Raw genomic sequence first — 17,380 nt, forward strand, 5'->3', positions numbered from 1 at the left:
GCTTAAAAATTGGAAATGACACGTAGCGTAGCAGTTGTCATATTTCTGTTGGGCTTGGCTAGATAAAGCCAAGGATAGCCGAGCCCACAAGAGTGGGTAGGGTTGATTTCCCAAAGGAAAGAAAGTTCTACCAGCCCCTAGAGAGTGCCATCCACCCGCCCTCCTGCCAGTACATGTGTGCATGCACACACAAACTCAAAGTACCAGCATTTGCTCTCACTCGCTCTCTCACATACACAATTTGTAACACAATTACACAGGCACACTCTCTAAATTGGCCTGGGATCAACCCCAAATGTCCATCAGAATTTCTCAAATGTCAAGAGGCTGCTAATCTAAGACGCCCTTGTAGCTCCAACCAATCACATCAGACCTTGCTAACAAATCCGCTGGTTCTGCCCCATGTGACAACACATGAAGGATCCCCCCAAGACCTCATTCTGTCCCCAAACTCTTCCCCTTTCCTGAGACCACAGGAACATCTCCAAAGCTCAACCTCTGTGAGTGCCCACCTTCAATGTTAGTGGTGTTTGCATGCTTGGGTCCAAGGAGCGTCCAGTGTTGGCTCCTAACAAGGGTTTGCACAGAACTTGAACATGCAGCCTGCGACATCCACCTCCATGTGTTTAAGGTCTCTCATGATGCAGGATGGAGACAGAGGTAGAAAGAAAGGGGCTGGTGTGGGTCAAGTCTCCCTGTGCCAATACATTCTGGTATACTTGCTGGGGAATCTAGAATTCTTTTTGTTTGTTTGTTTGTTTGTTTGTTTATTTTTGAGAGAGAGACCGAGAGGCAGAGTATGAGTGGGGGAGGAGTACAGAGAGGAGACACAGAATCCAAAGCAGGCTCCAGGCTCTGAGCTGTCAGCACAGAGCCTGACGTGGGGCTTGAGCTCACGAACTGTGAGATCATGACCTGAGCCGAAGTCGGATGCTTAACCCACTGAGCCACCCTGGCGCCCCTGTAGAATCTAGAATTCTCAGTCTAAACCTGGTCTTCCAGGCTGTGACGAAGATACATTTGCAAAGTAGGACAAGGGGAGTCCTTGACTTGGGAGTGTGTTTGCTATGAACATCTAGGTATGTGAGTGGTACTGGCACCATTTGTAACCTTGCTCAAAAACCTGACAACCTCATAGGAAAGAGCACAAGGGGAAATAAAAGAAGTAGAACACAGGATTCTACTTCTTGTAGAATAATAGGATAGTATTTTAAAATATTGTGCACACGTATACTTTCCAAAGATAAAGGTTGAGTTTCCAAAGTCAAGCCAGTCATTCCAAGAATGAGAGCCCAGGGTCTTCCAAATAGGAGACCCAGTTAGTGAAATGAACACCCAATGTCTCCTCTTCTTTGACTGTTGCATTTGAGCAACAGTATCTCCTTGCCTTGTCTTCTAACACTTGGACTCATGCAGGTTCTGTCTTCAGCCCAGAGCTCCTCCCCTTGCTCCAGAAAAGGCTCAGCCAAGCCTGACAACCATCTCCACTCCCACCCATAAGTCCCCTCCCTCCCCGCCTGAAGAACTTAGAAATCCTAAGCTTTGCCCTCAAAACACTGAAAAGGCTCCTGCCAATCTAAATAAGTTGGTCTGAGATGCATGGTTAGGCGCAGATTAGAGTATTTGCAATACGTGCAACGTAGTCCCATCTGTTTACTCATCACTGTTATGGAGTCTCTCTACACATGTGCTCATGCAGAGTGCCAGTCACATGTTTCAGGAGCTTAAAGTGTAGGAAGAATATATGTATTTAATTTATTTGTGATACATGGGTACAGACCTTGTGATATGTCATGTGTCCCAAGCATTTTCAAACATCAATTCCTTTAATACCCTAAATAACCTTACATTCCATCTACTCTTAAGATCACCATTTGACAGGGGCTCCTGGGTGGCTCAGTTGGTTAAGCATTGGACTTTGGCTCAAGTCATGATCTCTAGGTTCGTGGGTTCACAGATTGGAGCCCCATATCAGGTTCTCTGCTGTCAGCATGGAGCCCACCTTGGATCCTCTGTTCCCTTCTGCCCCTCCCCCCATGCCCATGCGTTTTCATTCTCTCTCTCCCTCTCTCTCTCTCTCTCTCTCCTCTCTCTCTCAAAAACAAATAAACATTAAAACAAATTACCAGGGGCACCTGGGTGACTCAGTTGGTTAAGCCTCTGACTTGGGCTCAGATCGTGATCTCGCGGTGCATGATTTCGAGTCCTGCGTTGGGCTCTGCGCTGACCACTCAGAGCCTGGAGCCTGCTTCAGATTCTGTGTCTCCCTCTCTCTCTGCCTCTCCAATGCTCACAATCTCTCTCTCTCTCTCTCTCTCTCTCTCTCTCTCTCTCTCAAAAATAAATAAACTTTTTTTAAAAATTTTTAAATCACCAATTAATTGACAGAGGGAGAATCAAGGCAAAAACAAGGTATGTAACTGACCCGAAGTCCCATACCTACTAAGGGGTGGAGCTAAAATTTGAATATAAGCCATTTAGTTAGCTCTTTATTCCGTGCTCATACATATGACATTTTCTTCCCAAGTCTTCACGCTATAAAAAACTTTCATGTGAAGCAGTTATGTATTTCTTATCCAATAATGTCATTATTTTATATGTAAGTGAAAAACAAAACACCCAGAGAGTAAACATTCTCACATATACACACCAAAGTTTAATTCTACTAAAATCTCTTATTCCTGATACTTAACACAGAAAACATTTCAAAATGTTTCTTCCCAGCCTGAGAGGGTCCCCCAGGAAATCCCATTGGCACACTCTAATAAACAAAGGATGGTCTGAGAATGGGTCTCAGGGAAAAGGGTGACCTCAGGAGTTACCACTGAATCACACTATTGGTGTGAGAGCCTAAGCAAGTGGGATTTAGGCTCTATAGTGTTTCAGCCTAGGTGCTAATTTTCTAGATGTGTTTTGGAGGCTAGTGTTGAAGTACAGGAAAAAAGGATGGGTCCCTGTATCTTTGGGGAAATGGGAAGAGAGAGACAGAGATAGAAAGGAAATGACCATTTACCTCCACAGCATTTTGGGGTGGGGGAAATCCAGCCTAAAAGACACAGTCTTGTGCCTGGAGTAACTCAAGGGGTTGCATCTTCTTTGATCAAAACATACAGCCCATCTTCATGGACCTGCTTCATCTAAAAAGGATAAAGGAAGGAGGAAACACTTTAGTGGTCTTGCTTGACAGTGGTATTGGTGAGGGTAGTGACTGTGACTGGCTCATCTTTGCAGCCCCAGCAAATAGACTCTGGAACAAAATAAGCTGAATGAAGTCAATGGGTGGTTGGGCTTTCACAGTCTAGAATAAAGTGCAGAAAGAGAAGATTTGCAGGAAACACTGGCCACTCTGGGGGATGGCCATGCTCCTTTTGTCCCTACATACTTGTTTGGGAACATACAGAATCCAAGGTGAAGTCCGTCCCTTGGATCAGCAGAATTTCAAGGAGGTAGGAGTGTGGTCCCTGGTGCTCAATAAAGTCAAACTTTGTCCAGTGTCTGGACATGTTGTCAGTGAGAAGTTAAATGCTATCTGCCCCAAAATCATTAACTAGGCCTTAACAGAATTGAAATAAATATCTTGAAAAGTTATTCTGTTCATTGAAGTCTTATTCACAATAGCCAAGATATGGAGATAACCTAAAAGTCCTCCTATGGATGAATGGATATAGAAGAGGTGAATATATATACATATAATAGAACATTACTTAGCCATAAAAAATGTAATCCTGCCATTTGTGACAGCATGGATGAACCTGGAGGGCATTTTGCTAAGGGAAATAAGGCAGACAGAGAAGGATAAATACTGAATGGTATTACTTATATGTGAAACCTTTTTTTAAGTCAATTTCATAGAAACAGGATGGAATGGTGGTTCCCAGGGGTTGAGAGTGGGGAAATGACTCCTCATTGTACCCTTTGGGCCAAAGGGTACAAACTTTGGGAAGGATGAATAACTTCTGGGAATCTAACGTAGAGCATGGAGACTACAGTTGACAATACTGTATTATATACTTTGAAGTTGCTGAGAGAGTGACTCTCTAATATCGTCACGACATACCAGAAAAAATAATTATATGAGTTGATGGAGCTGTTCACTAACCTTATTTTGGTCATCATTTTGCAGTATATATGTGTATCAAATCAACATACTGTATACCTTATACTTACACACTGCTGTTTGTCAATTTCATCTCAATAAAGCTGTAAAAAAAAAAAAAGAGGTACAAACACAACTGGATACCTACATTCAAAAGGATGAAGGGAGAGAAGACTGAGTGGCTCAGTCAGTTGAGCTTCCAACTCTTGATTCTAGCTCAGGTCATGATCCCAGGGTCATGGGATCAAGCCCCGCATCAGGCTCTGCACTGAGCAAGGAGTCTGCTTAAGATTCTTTGTTTCGCTCTCTCTCCCTCTGCCCCCTCCCCCGCTTGCGCTCTCTTTCCCTCTCTAAAATAAAATTTTAAAAACAAAAATAAAAATAAGTAATAAAAAGATGAAGTTAGACCCCCTCCTTCACACCTTATACAAATATTTGCTTACATCTTAGATATGACAACAAAAGGACAAGCAACAACAACAAAAAATAGATAACTAGGACTTCATCAAAATTGAGAGCTTTTGTACAAATGACACTATCAAGAGTGTGAAAAGACCACCTATAAAATTGGAGGAACTATCTGTAAAGCATAAAAGGGTCTAGTATCAGAGTATAATAAGAATTCTTACAACTCAACCACAAAAATCAGACAACCCAATTTAAAAATGGGGAAAAGCCAAGAACCATAAAATACCTAGGAATAAACCTAACCAAAGAGGTAAAAACTATGCTGAAAACTATAGAAAACTTATGAAAGAAATTGAAGAAGACGCAAAGAAATGGGAAAAAAAAATCCATGCTCATGGATTGGAAGAACAAATATTGTTAAAATGTCGATACTCCCCAAAGCAATCTACACACTCAATGCAATCCCTATCAAAATAACACTAGCATTCTTCACAGAGCTAGAACAAACAATCCGAAAATTTATATGGAACCAGAAAAGACCCTGAATAACCAAAGTAATGTTGAAAAAGAAAACCAAAGCAGGAGCCATCATAATCCCGGACTTTAGTCTGTATTACAAAGCTGTAATCATCAAGACACTATGGTATTGGCACAAAAACAGACACATAGACCAATGGAATAAAATAGAATAGATAAACCAGAATTGGACCCACAAATGTATGGCCAACTAATCTTTGACAAAGCAGAAAAGAATATTCAATGGAATAAGGACAGTCCTTTCAGCAAGTGATGCTGGGAAAACTGGACAGCAACATGCAGAAGAATGAACCTGGACCACTTTCTTACACCATACACAAAAGAAACTCGAAATGGATGAAAAACCGAAATGTGAGACAGGAAACCATCTCCTCTAGGAAATCCTAGAGGAGAAAACAGGCAACAACCTCTCTGACCTCAGCCTCACCAATTTCTTACTCAACACATCTCCAGAGGCAAGGGAAATAAAAGCAAAAATGAACTATGGGGACCTCATCAAGATAAAAAGCTTCTGCACAGCAAAGGAAACAATCAACAAAACTAAAAGGCAACCAACGGAATGGGAGAAGATATTTGCAAATGACATGTCAGATAAAGGGTTAGTATCCAAAATATATAAAGAATTTACCAAACTCAACACCCAAAAAACAAGTAATCCAGTGAAGAAATGGGCAGAAGACATGAATAGACACTTTTCCAAAGAAGACATCCAGATGGCTAACAGACACATGAAAAAATGCTCAACATCACTCATCATCAGGGAAATATAAATCAAAACCCCAATTAGATACCACATCATACTGGTTGGAGTGGCTAAAATTAACAACTCAGGCAACAACACATGTTGGCAAGGATGTGGAGAAAGGGGAACCCTCTTGCACTGTTGGTGGGAATGCAAACTGGTACAGCCACTCTAGAAAACAGTGTGGAGGTTCCTCAAAAAATTAAAAATAGAATTATCCTACAACCCAGCAATAGCACTACTAGGAATTTATCCAAAGGATACAGGAGTGCTGATTCATAGGGGCACATGTATCCCAGTGTTTATGGCAGCACTATCAACAATAGCGAAATTATGTAATGAGCCCAAATGTCCAACTGATGAATGGATAAAGAAGATGTGGTTTATATATACAACAGAATACAGAATGCAATGAAAAAGAATGAAGTCTTGCCATTTGCAGCAACATGGATGGAACTGGAAGATACTATGCTAAGTGAAATAAGTCATCCAGAGAAAGACAGACATCATATGTTTTTACTCATATGTGGAATGTGAGAAACTTAACAGAAGACCACAGGGGAAGGGAAGGGAAAAAAATAGTTACGGAGAGCAAGGCAAACCATAAGAGACTCTTAAATATAGAGAACAAACTGAGGGTTGATGGGGGGATGTGTGGGGGGAGGGGAAAATGGGTGATGAGCTTTGAAGAGGGCACTTGTTGGGATAGGCACTGGGTGTTGTATGTAAGTGATGAATCATGGGAATCTACTCCTGAAGCCAAGAGCACACCGTATACACTGTATGTTAGCTAACTTGATGATAGATAGATGATAGATAGATAGATAGATAGATAGATAGATAGATAGATAGATATAGATGTTTAAAATGAGCAAAAGACTTGAGAGGCGCCTGGGTGGCTCAGTCAGTTAAGTGTCCAACTTTGGCTCAGGTCATGATCTCACAGTTCATGGGATTGAGCCCCACATTGGACTCTGTGCTGACAGTGTGGAGCCTACTTGGGATTTGCACTCTCTCCTCTCTGTCTGCCCCCACCCCGCCACCGCTCATAGTCTTGCTCTTTCTCAAAATAAATAATAAACTTTTTTTTTAAATGGGCAAAAGACTTGAACAGACATTTCTTCAAAGAAGAGGTGTGTGTGTGTGTGTGTGGCCAACAAGCACATGAAAAAATGTTCAACATCATTAGTCATTAAGGGAATGCAAATTAAAATTACAATAACATACACTCATACCCTCTAGGATGGCTATAATTTTAAAATGAAAAATAAAGGGGTGCCTGGCTGGCCCAGTTGGTAAGCATATAGCTTACCATGTTGATCCCATGTTGGGTGTAGAGATTACTTAAAAATAAAATCTTTTTGGGGCGCCTGGGTGGCTCAGTCGGTTAAGCGGCCAACTTCGGCTCAGGTCATGATCTCGCGGTCCGTGAGTTCAAGCCCCGCGTCAGGCTCTGTGCTGACAGCCCAGAGCCTGGAGCCTGTTTCAGATTCTGTGTCTCCCTCTCTCTTACCCTCCCCTGTTCATGCTCTGTCTCTCTCTGTCTCAAAAATAAAATAAATGTTAAAAAAAAATTTTTTTTAAATAAAATAAAATAAAATCTTTTTTGGGACACCTGGGTGGCTCAGTCGGTTAAGCATCCAACTTCGGCTCAGGTCATCATCTCAAAGTTTGTGAGTTTGAGCCCCTCATCAGGCTCTGTGCTGACAGTTTGGAGCTTGGAGCCTGCTTCAGATTCTGTGTCTCCCTCTCTCCCTGCTCATGCTCTCTCTCTCAAAAATAAATAAACATTAAAAAAATTAAAAATAAAATATTTTTAATGGAAAATAAGTGTTGGTTAGGATGTAAATAAATTGGAATCCTTGTGGAAACATACAATGGTGCAACCACTTTCACAAGGGTGAAAAATTGTTCAGTGGTTCATCAAAAAGTTAAATGCAAAATTACCATATAACCCAGCAATTCAATCCCTAAGTATATACCAAAAAGGGTTAAAAACAGATATTTAAACAAAAGCATGTACATGAATGTTCATAGCAGCACTATTCATACTCACCAAAAGGTGGAAATAGCCCAAATATCTATCAGTGGGTGAATGAACAAATCAAATATGGTATATCTATACAGTGGAGTGTTATTCAGCCATAGAAATGCAGTGCTGATACATACTACATACTACAACATGGATGAATCTTGAAAGCATTATACCAAGTAAAAGAATTTAGACACAAAAGGTTATATAGGGGCACCTGGGGGGCTCAGTGGATTAAACATCTAACTTTGGTTCAGGTCATGATACAGCTCGTGAGTTCGAGCCCTGTGTGGGGCTCTCTGCTGTCAGCACAGAGCCCACTTCATATTGCATTATTTCATTTATGTGAAACATTTAAAATAGGTAAATGAATAGAGACAGGAAGCAGATTAGTGCTTGCCAGAGTATGGGGGGAATGGGCATGCTTAATGGGCATGGAGTCCCCTTTTGGGATGATGAAAATGTTTTGGAAATAGATAGAGGCAATGTTTGTGCAACATTGTGAATGTATTAAACACCATTGAATTGTATAGTTTAAAATTGCTAATTTTATATTATGTGAAATCTACTTGAATAAAAAAGATTGTCAGATTGAATAAAAAAACAAGACCCAGTTCTATGATGCTGCCTACAATAAATGTACTTTAATGTTTACTTATTTTTGAGGGGAGAGTGCAGAAAAAGAGGGAGACACAGAATCCAAAGCAGGCTCCAGGCTCTAAGCTGTCAGCACAGAGCCCGATGCGGGGCTCGAACTCACGGACTGTGAGATCATGACCCTGAGCCGAAGTCGGACACTTCACCGACTAAGCGACCCAGGCGCCTCAAATGTACTTTAAATAGAATGACATAAACAGGTAAAATTATGGAACAAAATATGCCATGCTAATACCAGTCAAAAGAAAGCTTAAAAGCTGCATCAATAAAGGAGAAAGTATATTTAAGAGCAAATATGATGCATCCATACAGTAAGATACTGCTTGATATCTATGATAAACTTCATAAACTAAGAGTACATGCAACAAGAATGAATCTCAGAATAACAATGTTGAGTGAAAGAAGCTATACAAAAACAGAGTATATACTCTGCAATTCCATTTATATGAAACTCCACAAAATGCAAACTGATCTATGGTGACAAAGCGGATCAGTGACTGCTTGGAAAGGATGGGAGAAAGGAGTGACAAAGAAGGAGAAGGAAACTATTGGGAGTGATGTGTACTTTCACTGCCTCGATAGTGGTAATTGTTGTACACACATATACATAAGTCAAAACTCATCAGATTGTACACTTTAAATATGTAACCACCTTGTTGTATGTCAATTTTACCTCAATAAACCTGTTAAAATATTTTTTAAGTTGACTATTGCCTAACAGCTGGTTATTTATCCACAAGAAGTTAAAATAAGCACCCCTCCCCCCCAAAAAATATTAAGTGTTTGTTGACAAAATAACCAGACCCTGGTCAAGAGTGGACATCTTCATAAGACTCAAAGTTAACAAATATTTTATAAATACTGTTAAATTTCACACACACACCCCTTACCATTCAAAGGAGCAACTCACATTTTCAAGAATCTGGTGGTCTTCCATATATTCTCTGGCCCAACCACCATCCCAGCACACATACACACACACTAAACCTATAAAAATGAGGAGGTCACTGCTTCATATAGTCACACAGTCTCTTGGGGGCTGTCTTTGGCCTCAGAGAACCATGGGTTCAAGTCACAGCTCTACCACTTTCTGGAAGTGTGACCATCTGTAAGTTATTTTCCCTCTTGAGTCTTGTTTCTCTTACACATAAACATCATGAAAGTCCTACATCTCAAAAGCCATTGTTAAGGACAGAATAACATTCATTTAGCAGGTAAAATGGTCAACAAGTGCTCATTAGTACTAATATAATTATCAACAGGGAGATCTCAACTTTACAAAGCAGGGCCCTCTATTCATGTAAATAGTACTAAAGAATAGAGGCAGAATCTACTATAAGTGATTGGGACAGCTACCTTTGCTTTCCACAAGTCCATGGAAGGAAACATGAACCCAACAAGTCATAGGATGGGAAGAAGCTGGACAGGCCCTTAGCCTTGACTATAAGGCTCTGGTAGCTGGACCACAAATTGGTGCTTTGGGGAAATGGGAGTGGGGGAATGAAGAACCGCTGGGATCACGCCAGCAACCCCCTGGGTGGTCATCACTTTGGCCTGAGCCCAGCTATGCTGAGCATTTTGACCAAAGCCATCCGCACCTCCCGATTTCTCAGACTGTAGATAAGGGGGTTGAGTGTGGGAGTGACAAGGCTGTAGAATAGGGAGACCACGTTGTCCTGGTGTGGGCTGTGGTAGGCACCCGGCACCATGTACATGAACACGGCAGCACCATAAAAGAGTCCCACTACCGTGATGTGCGAGGAGCAGGTGGTGAAGGCCTTGTTTCTGGCCTCCTCAGAGCGCATGCGTATAACGGCCCCCAGCACGTGGCCACAGGAGATGGCAATGAGGGAAAGGGGAAGGACAAGGATCAGCACCCCAGAGGTGGACAGCGCCAACTCGTAGGCCGAGGTGTCTGCACAGGAGAGCTTCAGCAGGGCTGGGACCTCGCAGAAGAAGTGGTCCACGATGCGGGAGGCACAGTAGGGGAAGTGCAGAGTGATGGAGGTCTGGATGGAGGCATTGAGCACACCTGCCAGCCAGGAGGAGCCCACCATGAGCAGGCACACCTGACGCCTCATGAGCACAGGATACTGTAGAGGGTGACACACAGCAACATAACGGTCATAGGACATCAGGGCCAACAGGATGCCCTCAGCCACACCCAACAGGGTCAGGAAGAATATTTGAGCTGCACAACCCTCAAAGGAGATGGAACCTTCTCCCTGCAGGAAGTGGGATGCCATCTTGGGGATGGCGACCAGGGGAAAGCCAACATCAAACACAGAGAGCTGACTGAGAAGAAAGTACATGGGTGTGTGGAGCCGGGAGTCCATGCGGATCAGGAAGAGCAGAATGGTATTGCCCAGGAGGCCCACGGTAAACGTGGCAGCCACCAGGGAGAAGAGTAGCTGACGTGAACCTGAGTGACTGAAGAGGCCCACTAGAATGAAGTCAGAGGTCACTGACTGATTCGCATCCCCCATGTTTCACACAACGTACTTTTGCTGTAGGAAGGATACCAATGGCAAGATGCCTGGGTGGGGATGGCAAATAAGTTTCTACCCACGTGCCAACTGCCTCCACTTGGTAGTGGCTGCCTGGAGGAGTATTACAAGGTCACAGCTAGAATCAGCGGTTGGAAACGCCATAATCAGTGAATGACGTCTGTCACAGGCATGGGATGGGACAGCAACAACTTGCATCTCTGAACAAGATACTTGGTCACACCCTAGTAAAGAGCGACACACTGATTCTTGAGGTCCAAACATTGAAGTCCAAGTCAAAGATGGTAACTCAGCTCCAGTAGAATGTTTCAATACCTGTCCTTCCAATGGTCCTGGGGCCAAAGCAGAGGTGAGATTCCAAAAAGGCTGGGTGGTGAAATGGAGGGTGACAGAGCCAAAGCAATAAACCAAGGAAGAAAACAGAGAAAGGTCTAGGTCCAAGAGCCTGGATGAGAATACAGGGGAAAGAGAAATCAATGATGAGTCTGTACTGGGTCAAACTGAGGGTATGAATCTCCAGAGGGCGTGAGCCACAGAGGGTGGCTATGGGTGACAGCAGGTTGGGGAATCAAACAGCCTGGAGTTGGGTGGGGAGAGGAGTTGTCAGTCAGCTCAGCTGTTATTGGTGATTTTGTTGCATTGGGTGAAGAGTAGGGACCTGTGGACAGTCTGACTCAATTTCAAGGAAGGTACCAGGCCTAGAAGTTTGTCTCTAATATCACCTGGGCGAATGAGGCAGACAAAAAAGATGATCACGGATTAGAGGGAGCTACACACTTAAACTGGGAATACTTAATTCTCCTGGCACCCTCCAAGCCTCCGGGCAAACCGAGCTTGCCCTGGAATCCCATGCACCACCCACAACTCCAACAGTGGACAGTGCAAGACCAAAAGAATGTCTATTCCCAACTGCAGGTAATTAGAGAATCAACAAGACTGGCCATTTAAGGGCAAGTGGATTTTACAGAGGGCCTCACTGGAGCTCTTTTTCCTAAGGCTGCCATCCTCACTCAGAAGGCCTTAAAGGCTGTTTAATTATCCAACATCCTGATTTTCCCATCACATCCAAGCTCCCAACCTACCATTCACCCATGCATTCAATAAAATTAGGCCTAAGATAAGCTGGGCATAAGATATCCAGAGGTGAAGCACCCTAGGCAAGGTCCCTCTACCTGCACCCCACATACTCTATCAGGATACTGATGACAAACAAGGAGATAAATGGACAAGATCTTTGTGATAGAGGGAAAGTACATTGAGGGAAGTGAATAGGATGTTCTGTAGGAAATGACTGCTAACACCACGGGGCATAGTCAGAGAAGTGTCTTGGGACAGATGCCCTCAGTATCTGAAGAGCTTCTATGAGAGGGATGCTGTGTCAGGGAACCAACTGCCTCCTGATAATGGGAGGTGAATGTTAGTGAAGCCAGATGGGTGCTTCACCATAACAAAGAACTTTCTGACTGTGAAATCCAACCAAAAATGGAATGGGCTGCCTCACTGGCAGCATTTTCCAAAGTCAGTTGATGATGTTAGGTAGTTAAGATAATAGTCCTGTGGTTATAAAAGTTAGAGTTTGAGAAGGAAAGTGAGCATTGATCAAATCATGTCAGAATAGTCTAATCAACAGCATAATGGAGACACATGCGTGAGGCTTTGGGTACCAAGGGGATGAAATTCTGCCTGGGGTGGGGTCAGAGAGGACTTCACAGAGGAGGCATTGGAGCTGGGTTTTGAAGATCAGGTAGGAGTTTTACAGGCAGCCAGAAGAAGGAAAGTTGTTCCAGGCAGAAGAAATAGACCACACAGAATTAGTGCTTAGGAGAGTGTACCCAAGGGTCGGATTAAAATGAGCTTGGATCCCAGCTCAACTAGTTTGTAGCGGCTCGACCTTGGGTATCTACTTAACCTCAGTTTCTTCATCCATCAAATGGATGACAGTAATCTATGTTAAAGCACAGTTGTAAAGATTAAAGGATGAATGTTCAGAGCTCAGTGTCTGACATGTGGCAAGTGCTCAATAAATATATATAAATTGATATAATTTACATAAATATAATTATACATAAAATCTACAAATTATATAATTGTTATAGAATTATTACTAATTCTCTAGAGAGGAAATGCATTAGAGATTGCTAGTTGATGCGTGCTTAGCACAAGGCCAGACACATAAAACCTTCTTAGTGTTGGCTGATTGTTATTATTACTCAACATTGTGGCTCCTTCCATGGTCTGACCCTGTCCAGCTCCGTCAATCTCTTTAGTGCTTCTCTGTGATGCCCTCGTCCTGTGTAGAAACCCACCTGCCCCTTCTCTGGCCTCTAAGACCCCTTAGCAGCGTCTCCCAAACTCCACTCAACCCCAGGTCCATTAGCCTATAGCAGGGTTTTTCCACCGTGGCGTTATCTGGGGACAGATAATTTTTTGTGGTGGGAAACTGTTCTGTGCATTGTATGAAGTTTAGCAGCATCCCTGGATCTCAACCCACGAGATGCCAAGAGCATCCCCCACCACTGCCTCTCATCATGAAAACCAAAACTGGCTCCATATGTCCTCAGGGAGGCAGAATCACCCCTTGTTGAGAACCTCTGGCTTAAAGACAGGATAATTGTAACCTGTACATTTTCCTCAATGCCTCTTCCAGATGTTTATTCTTAAATTGGATTAAGCTCAGACCCCGCATAAATCCTGGGAATATCTTACTATTTCCATGACTCCATACAGAAAAAAAATTAATTCTTGCAATTTTTCTGCCATCTTATAGCCAACCAACCCCCCCCCCCCGCCACAAACACCAAGTATCCCAGCCAGTGAAATAGCTTTTACTACAGGCTCCTGTCAAGGGCTATTTAAATGTCCAAATGAACCTGATCTCACTCTATCATTCACATAGACTTACCCTAAAAGAAACGGACACCAATTAAGGACTGACTGACACCAGTTAAGGACTGTCCAATTAAGGACTCACTTAGCAAGCATCTGGCTAGGTGTTTTGTGTGCTTAACACTTTAATCTTCAAGTCTTGGAGATGGTTGCACAACAATATGAATGTACTTAATGCTGTGAATAGTACACTTAAAAGTGGTTAAAACTGTAAATTTGTTACATGTATTTTATCACAATTTGACCCCTGCCTGTAGGCATTGTTTTATCTGCATTTTTTTTTACAAGAAGACATATATGGGTTCAGAGAAGTGTAGGGAGTTGCCCAGCACCACCCAGCAAAGAAGTAACAGCTGAAATCTGAACAGAATAGGAATCTGATTCCAAAGTCCCTGTTTTCCCCTTTGCATACTGCACACTCCCCCAAACACCATAATACACATTTCAGAAGTTGTTACACATATTTACATACTCAGTCCTGTGTGCCCCCAAACAAGCCTTTCCTTTGAGGGTGCCCAGATGTTCCCCCCTGTTATGCAAACAATTCCTGGGTTTTTGGTATCTTGGTGGCTGGAGATTCTGGTTGTGATCCCCTTGTGTCCTGAGCTTTTGACAAACTCTTTCCCCTCAAGACCTCTTCCTGAAGAAGATTGCCATCCACCCAGCCTCTGCCCTGCAAGTGAGACAGGCAGGGGTGGGAAGAGGTAGCCATGAGTTACTCAAATCTGGGCTGGATCACCTGGGACTCTTAAATCAGTACTTTTCTTCTGGCTTGAAGAGAAGCCCTTTGGGCAAGTTTCCAAGATGCTCCTTCACCACTTCCTTTCCCCACTGTCCTCAGTAATGCCAAAATGTGGGTCTGGGGGGGGGGGGTCTCTTTGCTGACGCCAAGAGACCAAGGAAAAGACACTGGCATTATTCACCTTCCTGTTGCCCATACAACTTCCCATCTCCCCACCATGACTAGACATGATCTGGGCCCTTGGTAACCTAGCTACTCAAATGCAATTTGTAGGACCCTGCCATTTACATTGTCCGTTTATCCTCACATTTGATGACACCAGCTCAAGGATCCACAGCAGAGCTCGCTCAATAAATACTTGTTGAGTGTATCCATCCTGTAAGGGAAGCGATATTTTTGTTGGAACTAATGCTACCAATACATGGGCTGAGGAAGGGGACGTGACTTACCGGAAGTCACACAGCTACTGAGAGGGCCGGCTAGGATTTGGAATCAGCACATCCCTGGAAGTGGTTTCTTTCTTGCAGTCGATGCTCAGCTCTTGCGTCCAGGAAGTCAGAACTGAGAACTCCTTTGGGGAGGATCCCTGCTGTGGATGGCCAGTCCTCAGGAGGGAAGCTGAGGGTGCCCCCAACCCATGCCAGATGGGTGGTTCTGACCAAGGTCAGGGGCCCATGTCTGGCTGCTTCCAACAGCTTTTATGGAAAGTCAACAAGAGATGACCTTCAACATGGATTGAACGTCCACATGGATCACCTTCTGCCATCTAGAGGCCTGGCCACCTTGGGTTCATAGCAGTGAAGACAGACAATGAAAGAATAAACACTCAGTATAACAACTTCCTGCAGGTTGGCAAAAGTCAAAGAGGTAGACAAGAACTCATCCTTCCATCCAATGCCCGTCAACCCAACAAGTCTACGGAAAACAATATCAGCAGCTCTTCAGATCCATCCTGCCACCAATGTCTAATCTCTAAATCATGCCTGGAGCTTCAACATCCCCACAAGCCTGGGCTCCAAGTTCTTGCCCCCCACCCAGCAGGGTCTGCATGTGGCATGAAGGACCTTTCTCAATACCCCATAAGCATGTCAACACCTCTCATTCTAGGATAGCCCCTGATAAAATCTCCCTCGATTCCAGCATCAACCAGTGCTGCCTGTCTATGCAGAAACAGACATCATCATCTGGGGAATAGATGTCATAATCTGGGGGTGGGGACTCCATGGAGACCTGTTGCATCAGAAACCCCTATCTGCGAGAGAGGAAATTAGTTGCAGTGGGAGCCTAGAGCCCTTGATATTTTGTCCCTGGAGGCTGTGGAAAAATACTCATCTCTCAACTACAGGAAGGATGGTCAGCACTGATGTCAGTAAATGGATGTAACAGATGTCCAAGTCTTTTTGTTTGGGTCTAAACAGGAGGAGTAGATGAGGAATCCATTGCTGCAAATGGATCCCATGCTCGAAAAAAAAAATTTCTTTTTCATGTCCAGGAGGTTTCTTCTGAGTTAAATAATGAGGCAGGTATGGTGGTAAAACGCCCAAGAGGCAACTTCCCTGGGTGGAGGCATTTCCTCCTCTAGGGGCCTCCAAGACTCAGGAGATGCAATGATCCAAAGACAGATGGTTCTAGTGCCTGTGAGCTTATTGTGTATCCACAGCTGAGCCAAGAGAAAGGGGAGAGCCCAGAGAGCCAAGCTACCTTAGGCAGGGATGCCCAGTGCAGGAAGTCACAGACAAGCCTCCCGAGGCCAAGTGAGTGACCGGGAGTGTTGCTCAAACCAAAGCTGAATCAGAAAGATGGAAACTAGTGGAATCAGGATAGAAGCAGGAATGAGTGACCTGGGTTAAGGACTTGATATATAGTAGAGGCAACTACCAGCCAATTCCTTGTGCTGTGCCACCTGCCGTACACCCAAGCCCATGGCAGGCATTAGTAATTGGCTTCATGGCTTTCTACTTCTGAGCCTGGATGGAGCTTCCCAACTCGGCATGCCAAACAGTCAGCCCTTACAAATTGGATTTGACATTCGCCATGAAATTTTTCCAAGCAGATAACTAGACCGGTACTCAAAGCAGTTGTGACAGTCTGTATGGAGACAAGGAGTTTGCACCAGAAAGTTATTCAACACACTGCTCCCTTAACTGAGAACATCTTCCTCTGGAAGAAATGCCAGCTGAACTAAATCATAGTTATATTGTTCATTTACAGTCTGTTTCAAGGTCCTGTTTTCCTCAAGGGCCACTATCAGTTCATGGGCTACACTTGGAGTAACACTGCCACAGACCGTGAGTTCCTTGACAGCAAGACTCCTGCGACTACTTGTTTCTGTGTCACTGGTACCCAAAGCACATGGACACATGGATGTTTATGGAACAGGAAGGGCTGGAACAGACAGGATTTGGGGAAGAGAAATCAAGATATGGAGTAGTGGGGAGTGGGTCTTGAATCCTCAACACCTAGCATGTTGAACTGCATCAAGAGTGGATGGAAGGAAGGAAGGAAGGAAGGAAGGAAGGAAGGAAGGAAGGAGGGAGGGAGGAAGGAAGGAAGGAGGGAGGGAAGGAGGGAGGGAGGGAAGGAGGGAAGGAGGGAAGGAAGGAGGGAGGGAGGGAGGGAAGGAGGGAAGGAAGGAGGGAGGGAGGGAGGAAGGAAGGAGGGAGGGAGGGAGGGAGGGAGGGAGTGAGGGAGAGAGAGAAGGAGGGGAGGAAGGAGGGAGGGAGGGAGGGAGAGAGAGAAGGAGGGAAGGAAGGAGGGAAGGAAGGAAGGAGGG

General features: G+C 44.0%; 1 protein-coding gene and 1 long non-coding RNA gene across 2 annotated transcripts in view; both read right to left on the bottom strand.

The window, feature by feature from the left end:
- The window catches only part of LOC102970549, a 25,354-nt gene extending 9,454 nt beyond the window's left edge, over positions 1-15,900 (bottom strand). The window contains exons 1-2 of the long non-coding RNA XR_006214610.1: positions 15,057-15,900; positions 3,014-3,137 (exon numbers count right to left, since the gene is read on the bottom strand). This is a non-coding gene — a long non-coding RNA (uncharacterized LOC102970549). The remainder of the gene's footprint in view (positions 1-3,013; positions 3,138-15,056) is intronic.
- LOC102970834 (olfactory receptor 2Z1) lies at positions 10,017-11,322 on the bottom strand. The gene has a single exon (XM_007090685.2). The coding sequence runs from the start codon at positions 10,956-10,958 to the stop codon at positions 10,017-10,019; it is 942 nt and encodes a 313-aa protein (XP_007090747.2). The 5' UTR covers positions 10,959-11,322.
- Positions 15,901-17,380: the final 1,480 nt, after the last annotated feature.

This window comes from Panthera tigris, chromosome A2 (genome assembly GCF_018350195.1).
Source record: "Panthera tigris isolate Pti1 chromosome A2, P.tigris_Pti1_mat1.1, whole genome shotgun sequence".
NCBI lineage: Eukaryota > Metazoa > Chordata > Mammalia > Carnivora > Felidae > Panthera > Panthera tigris.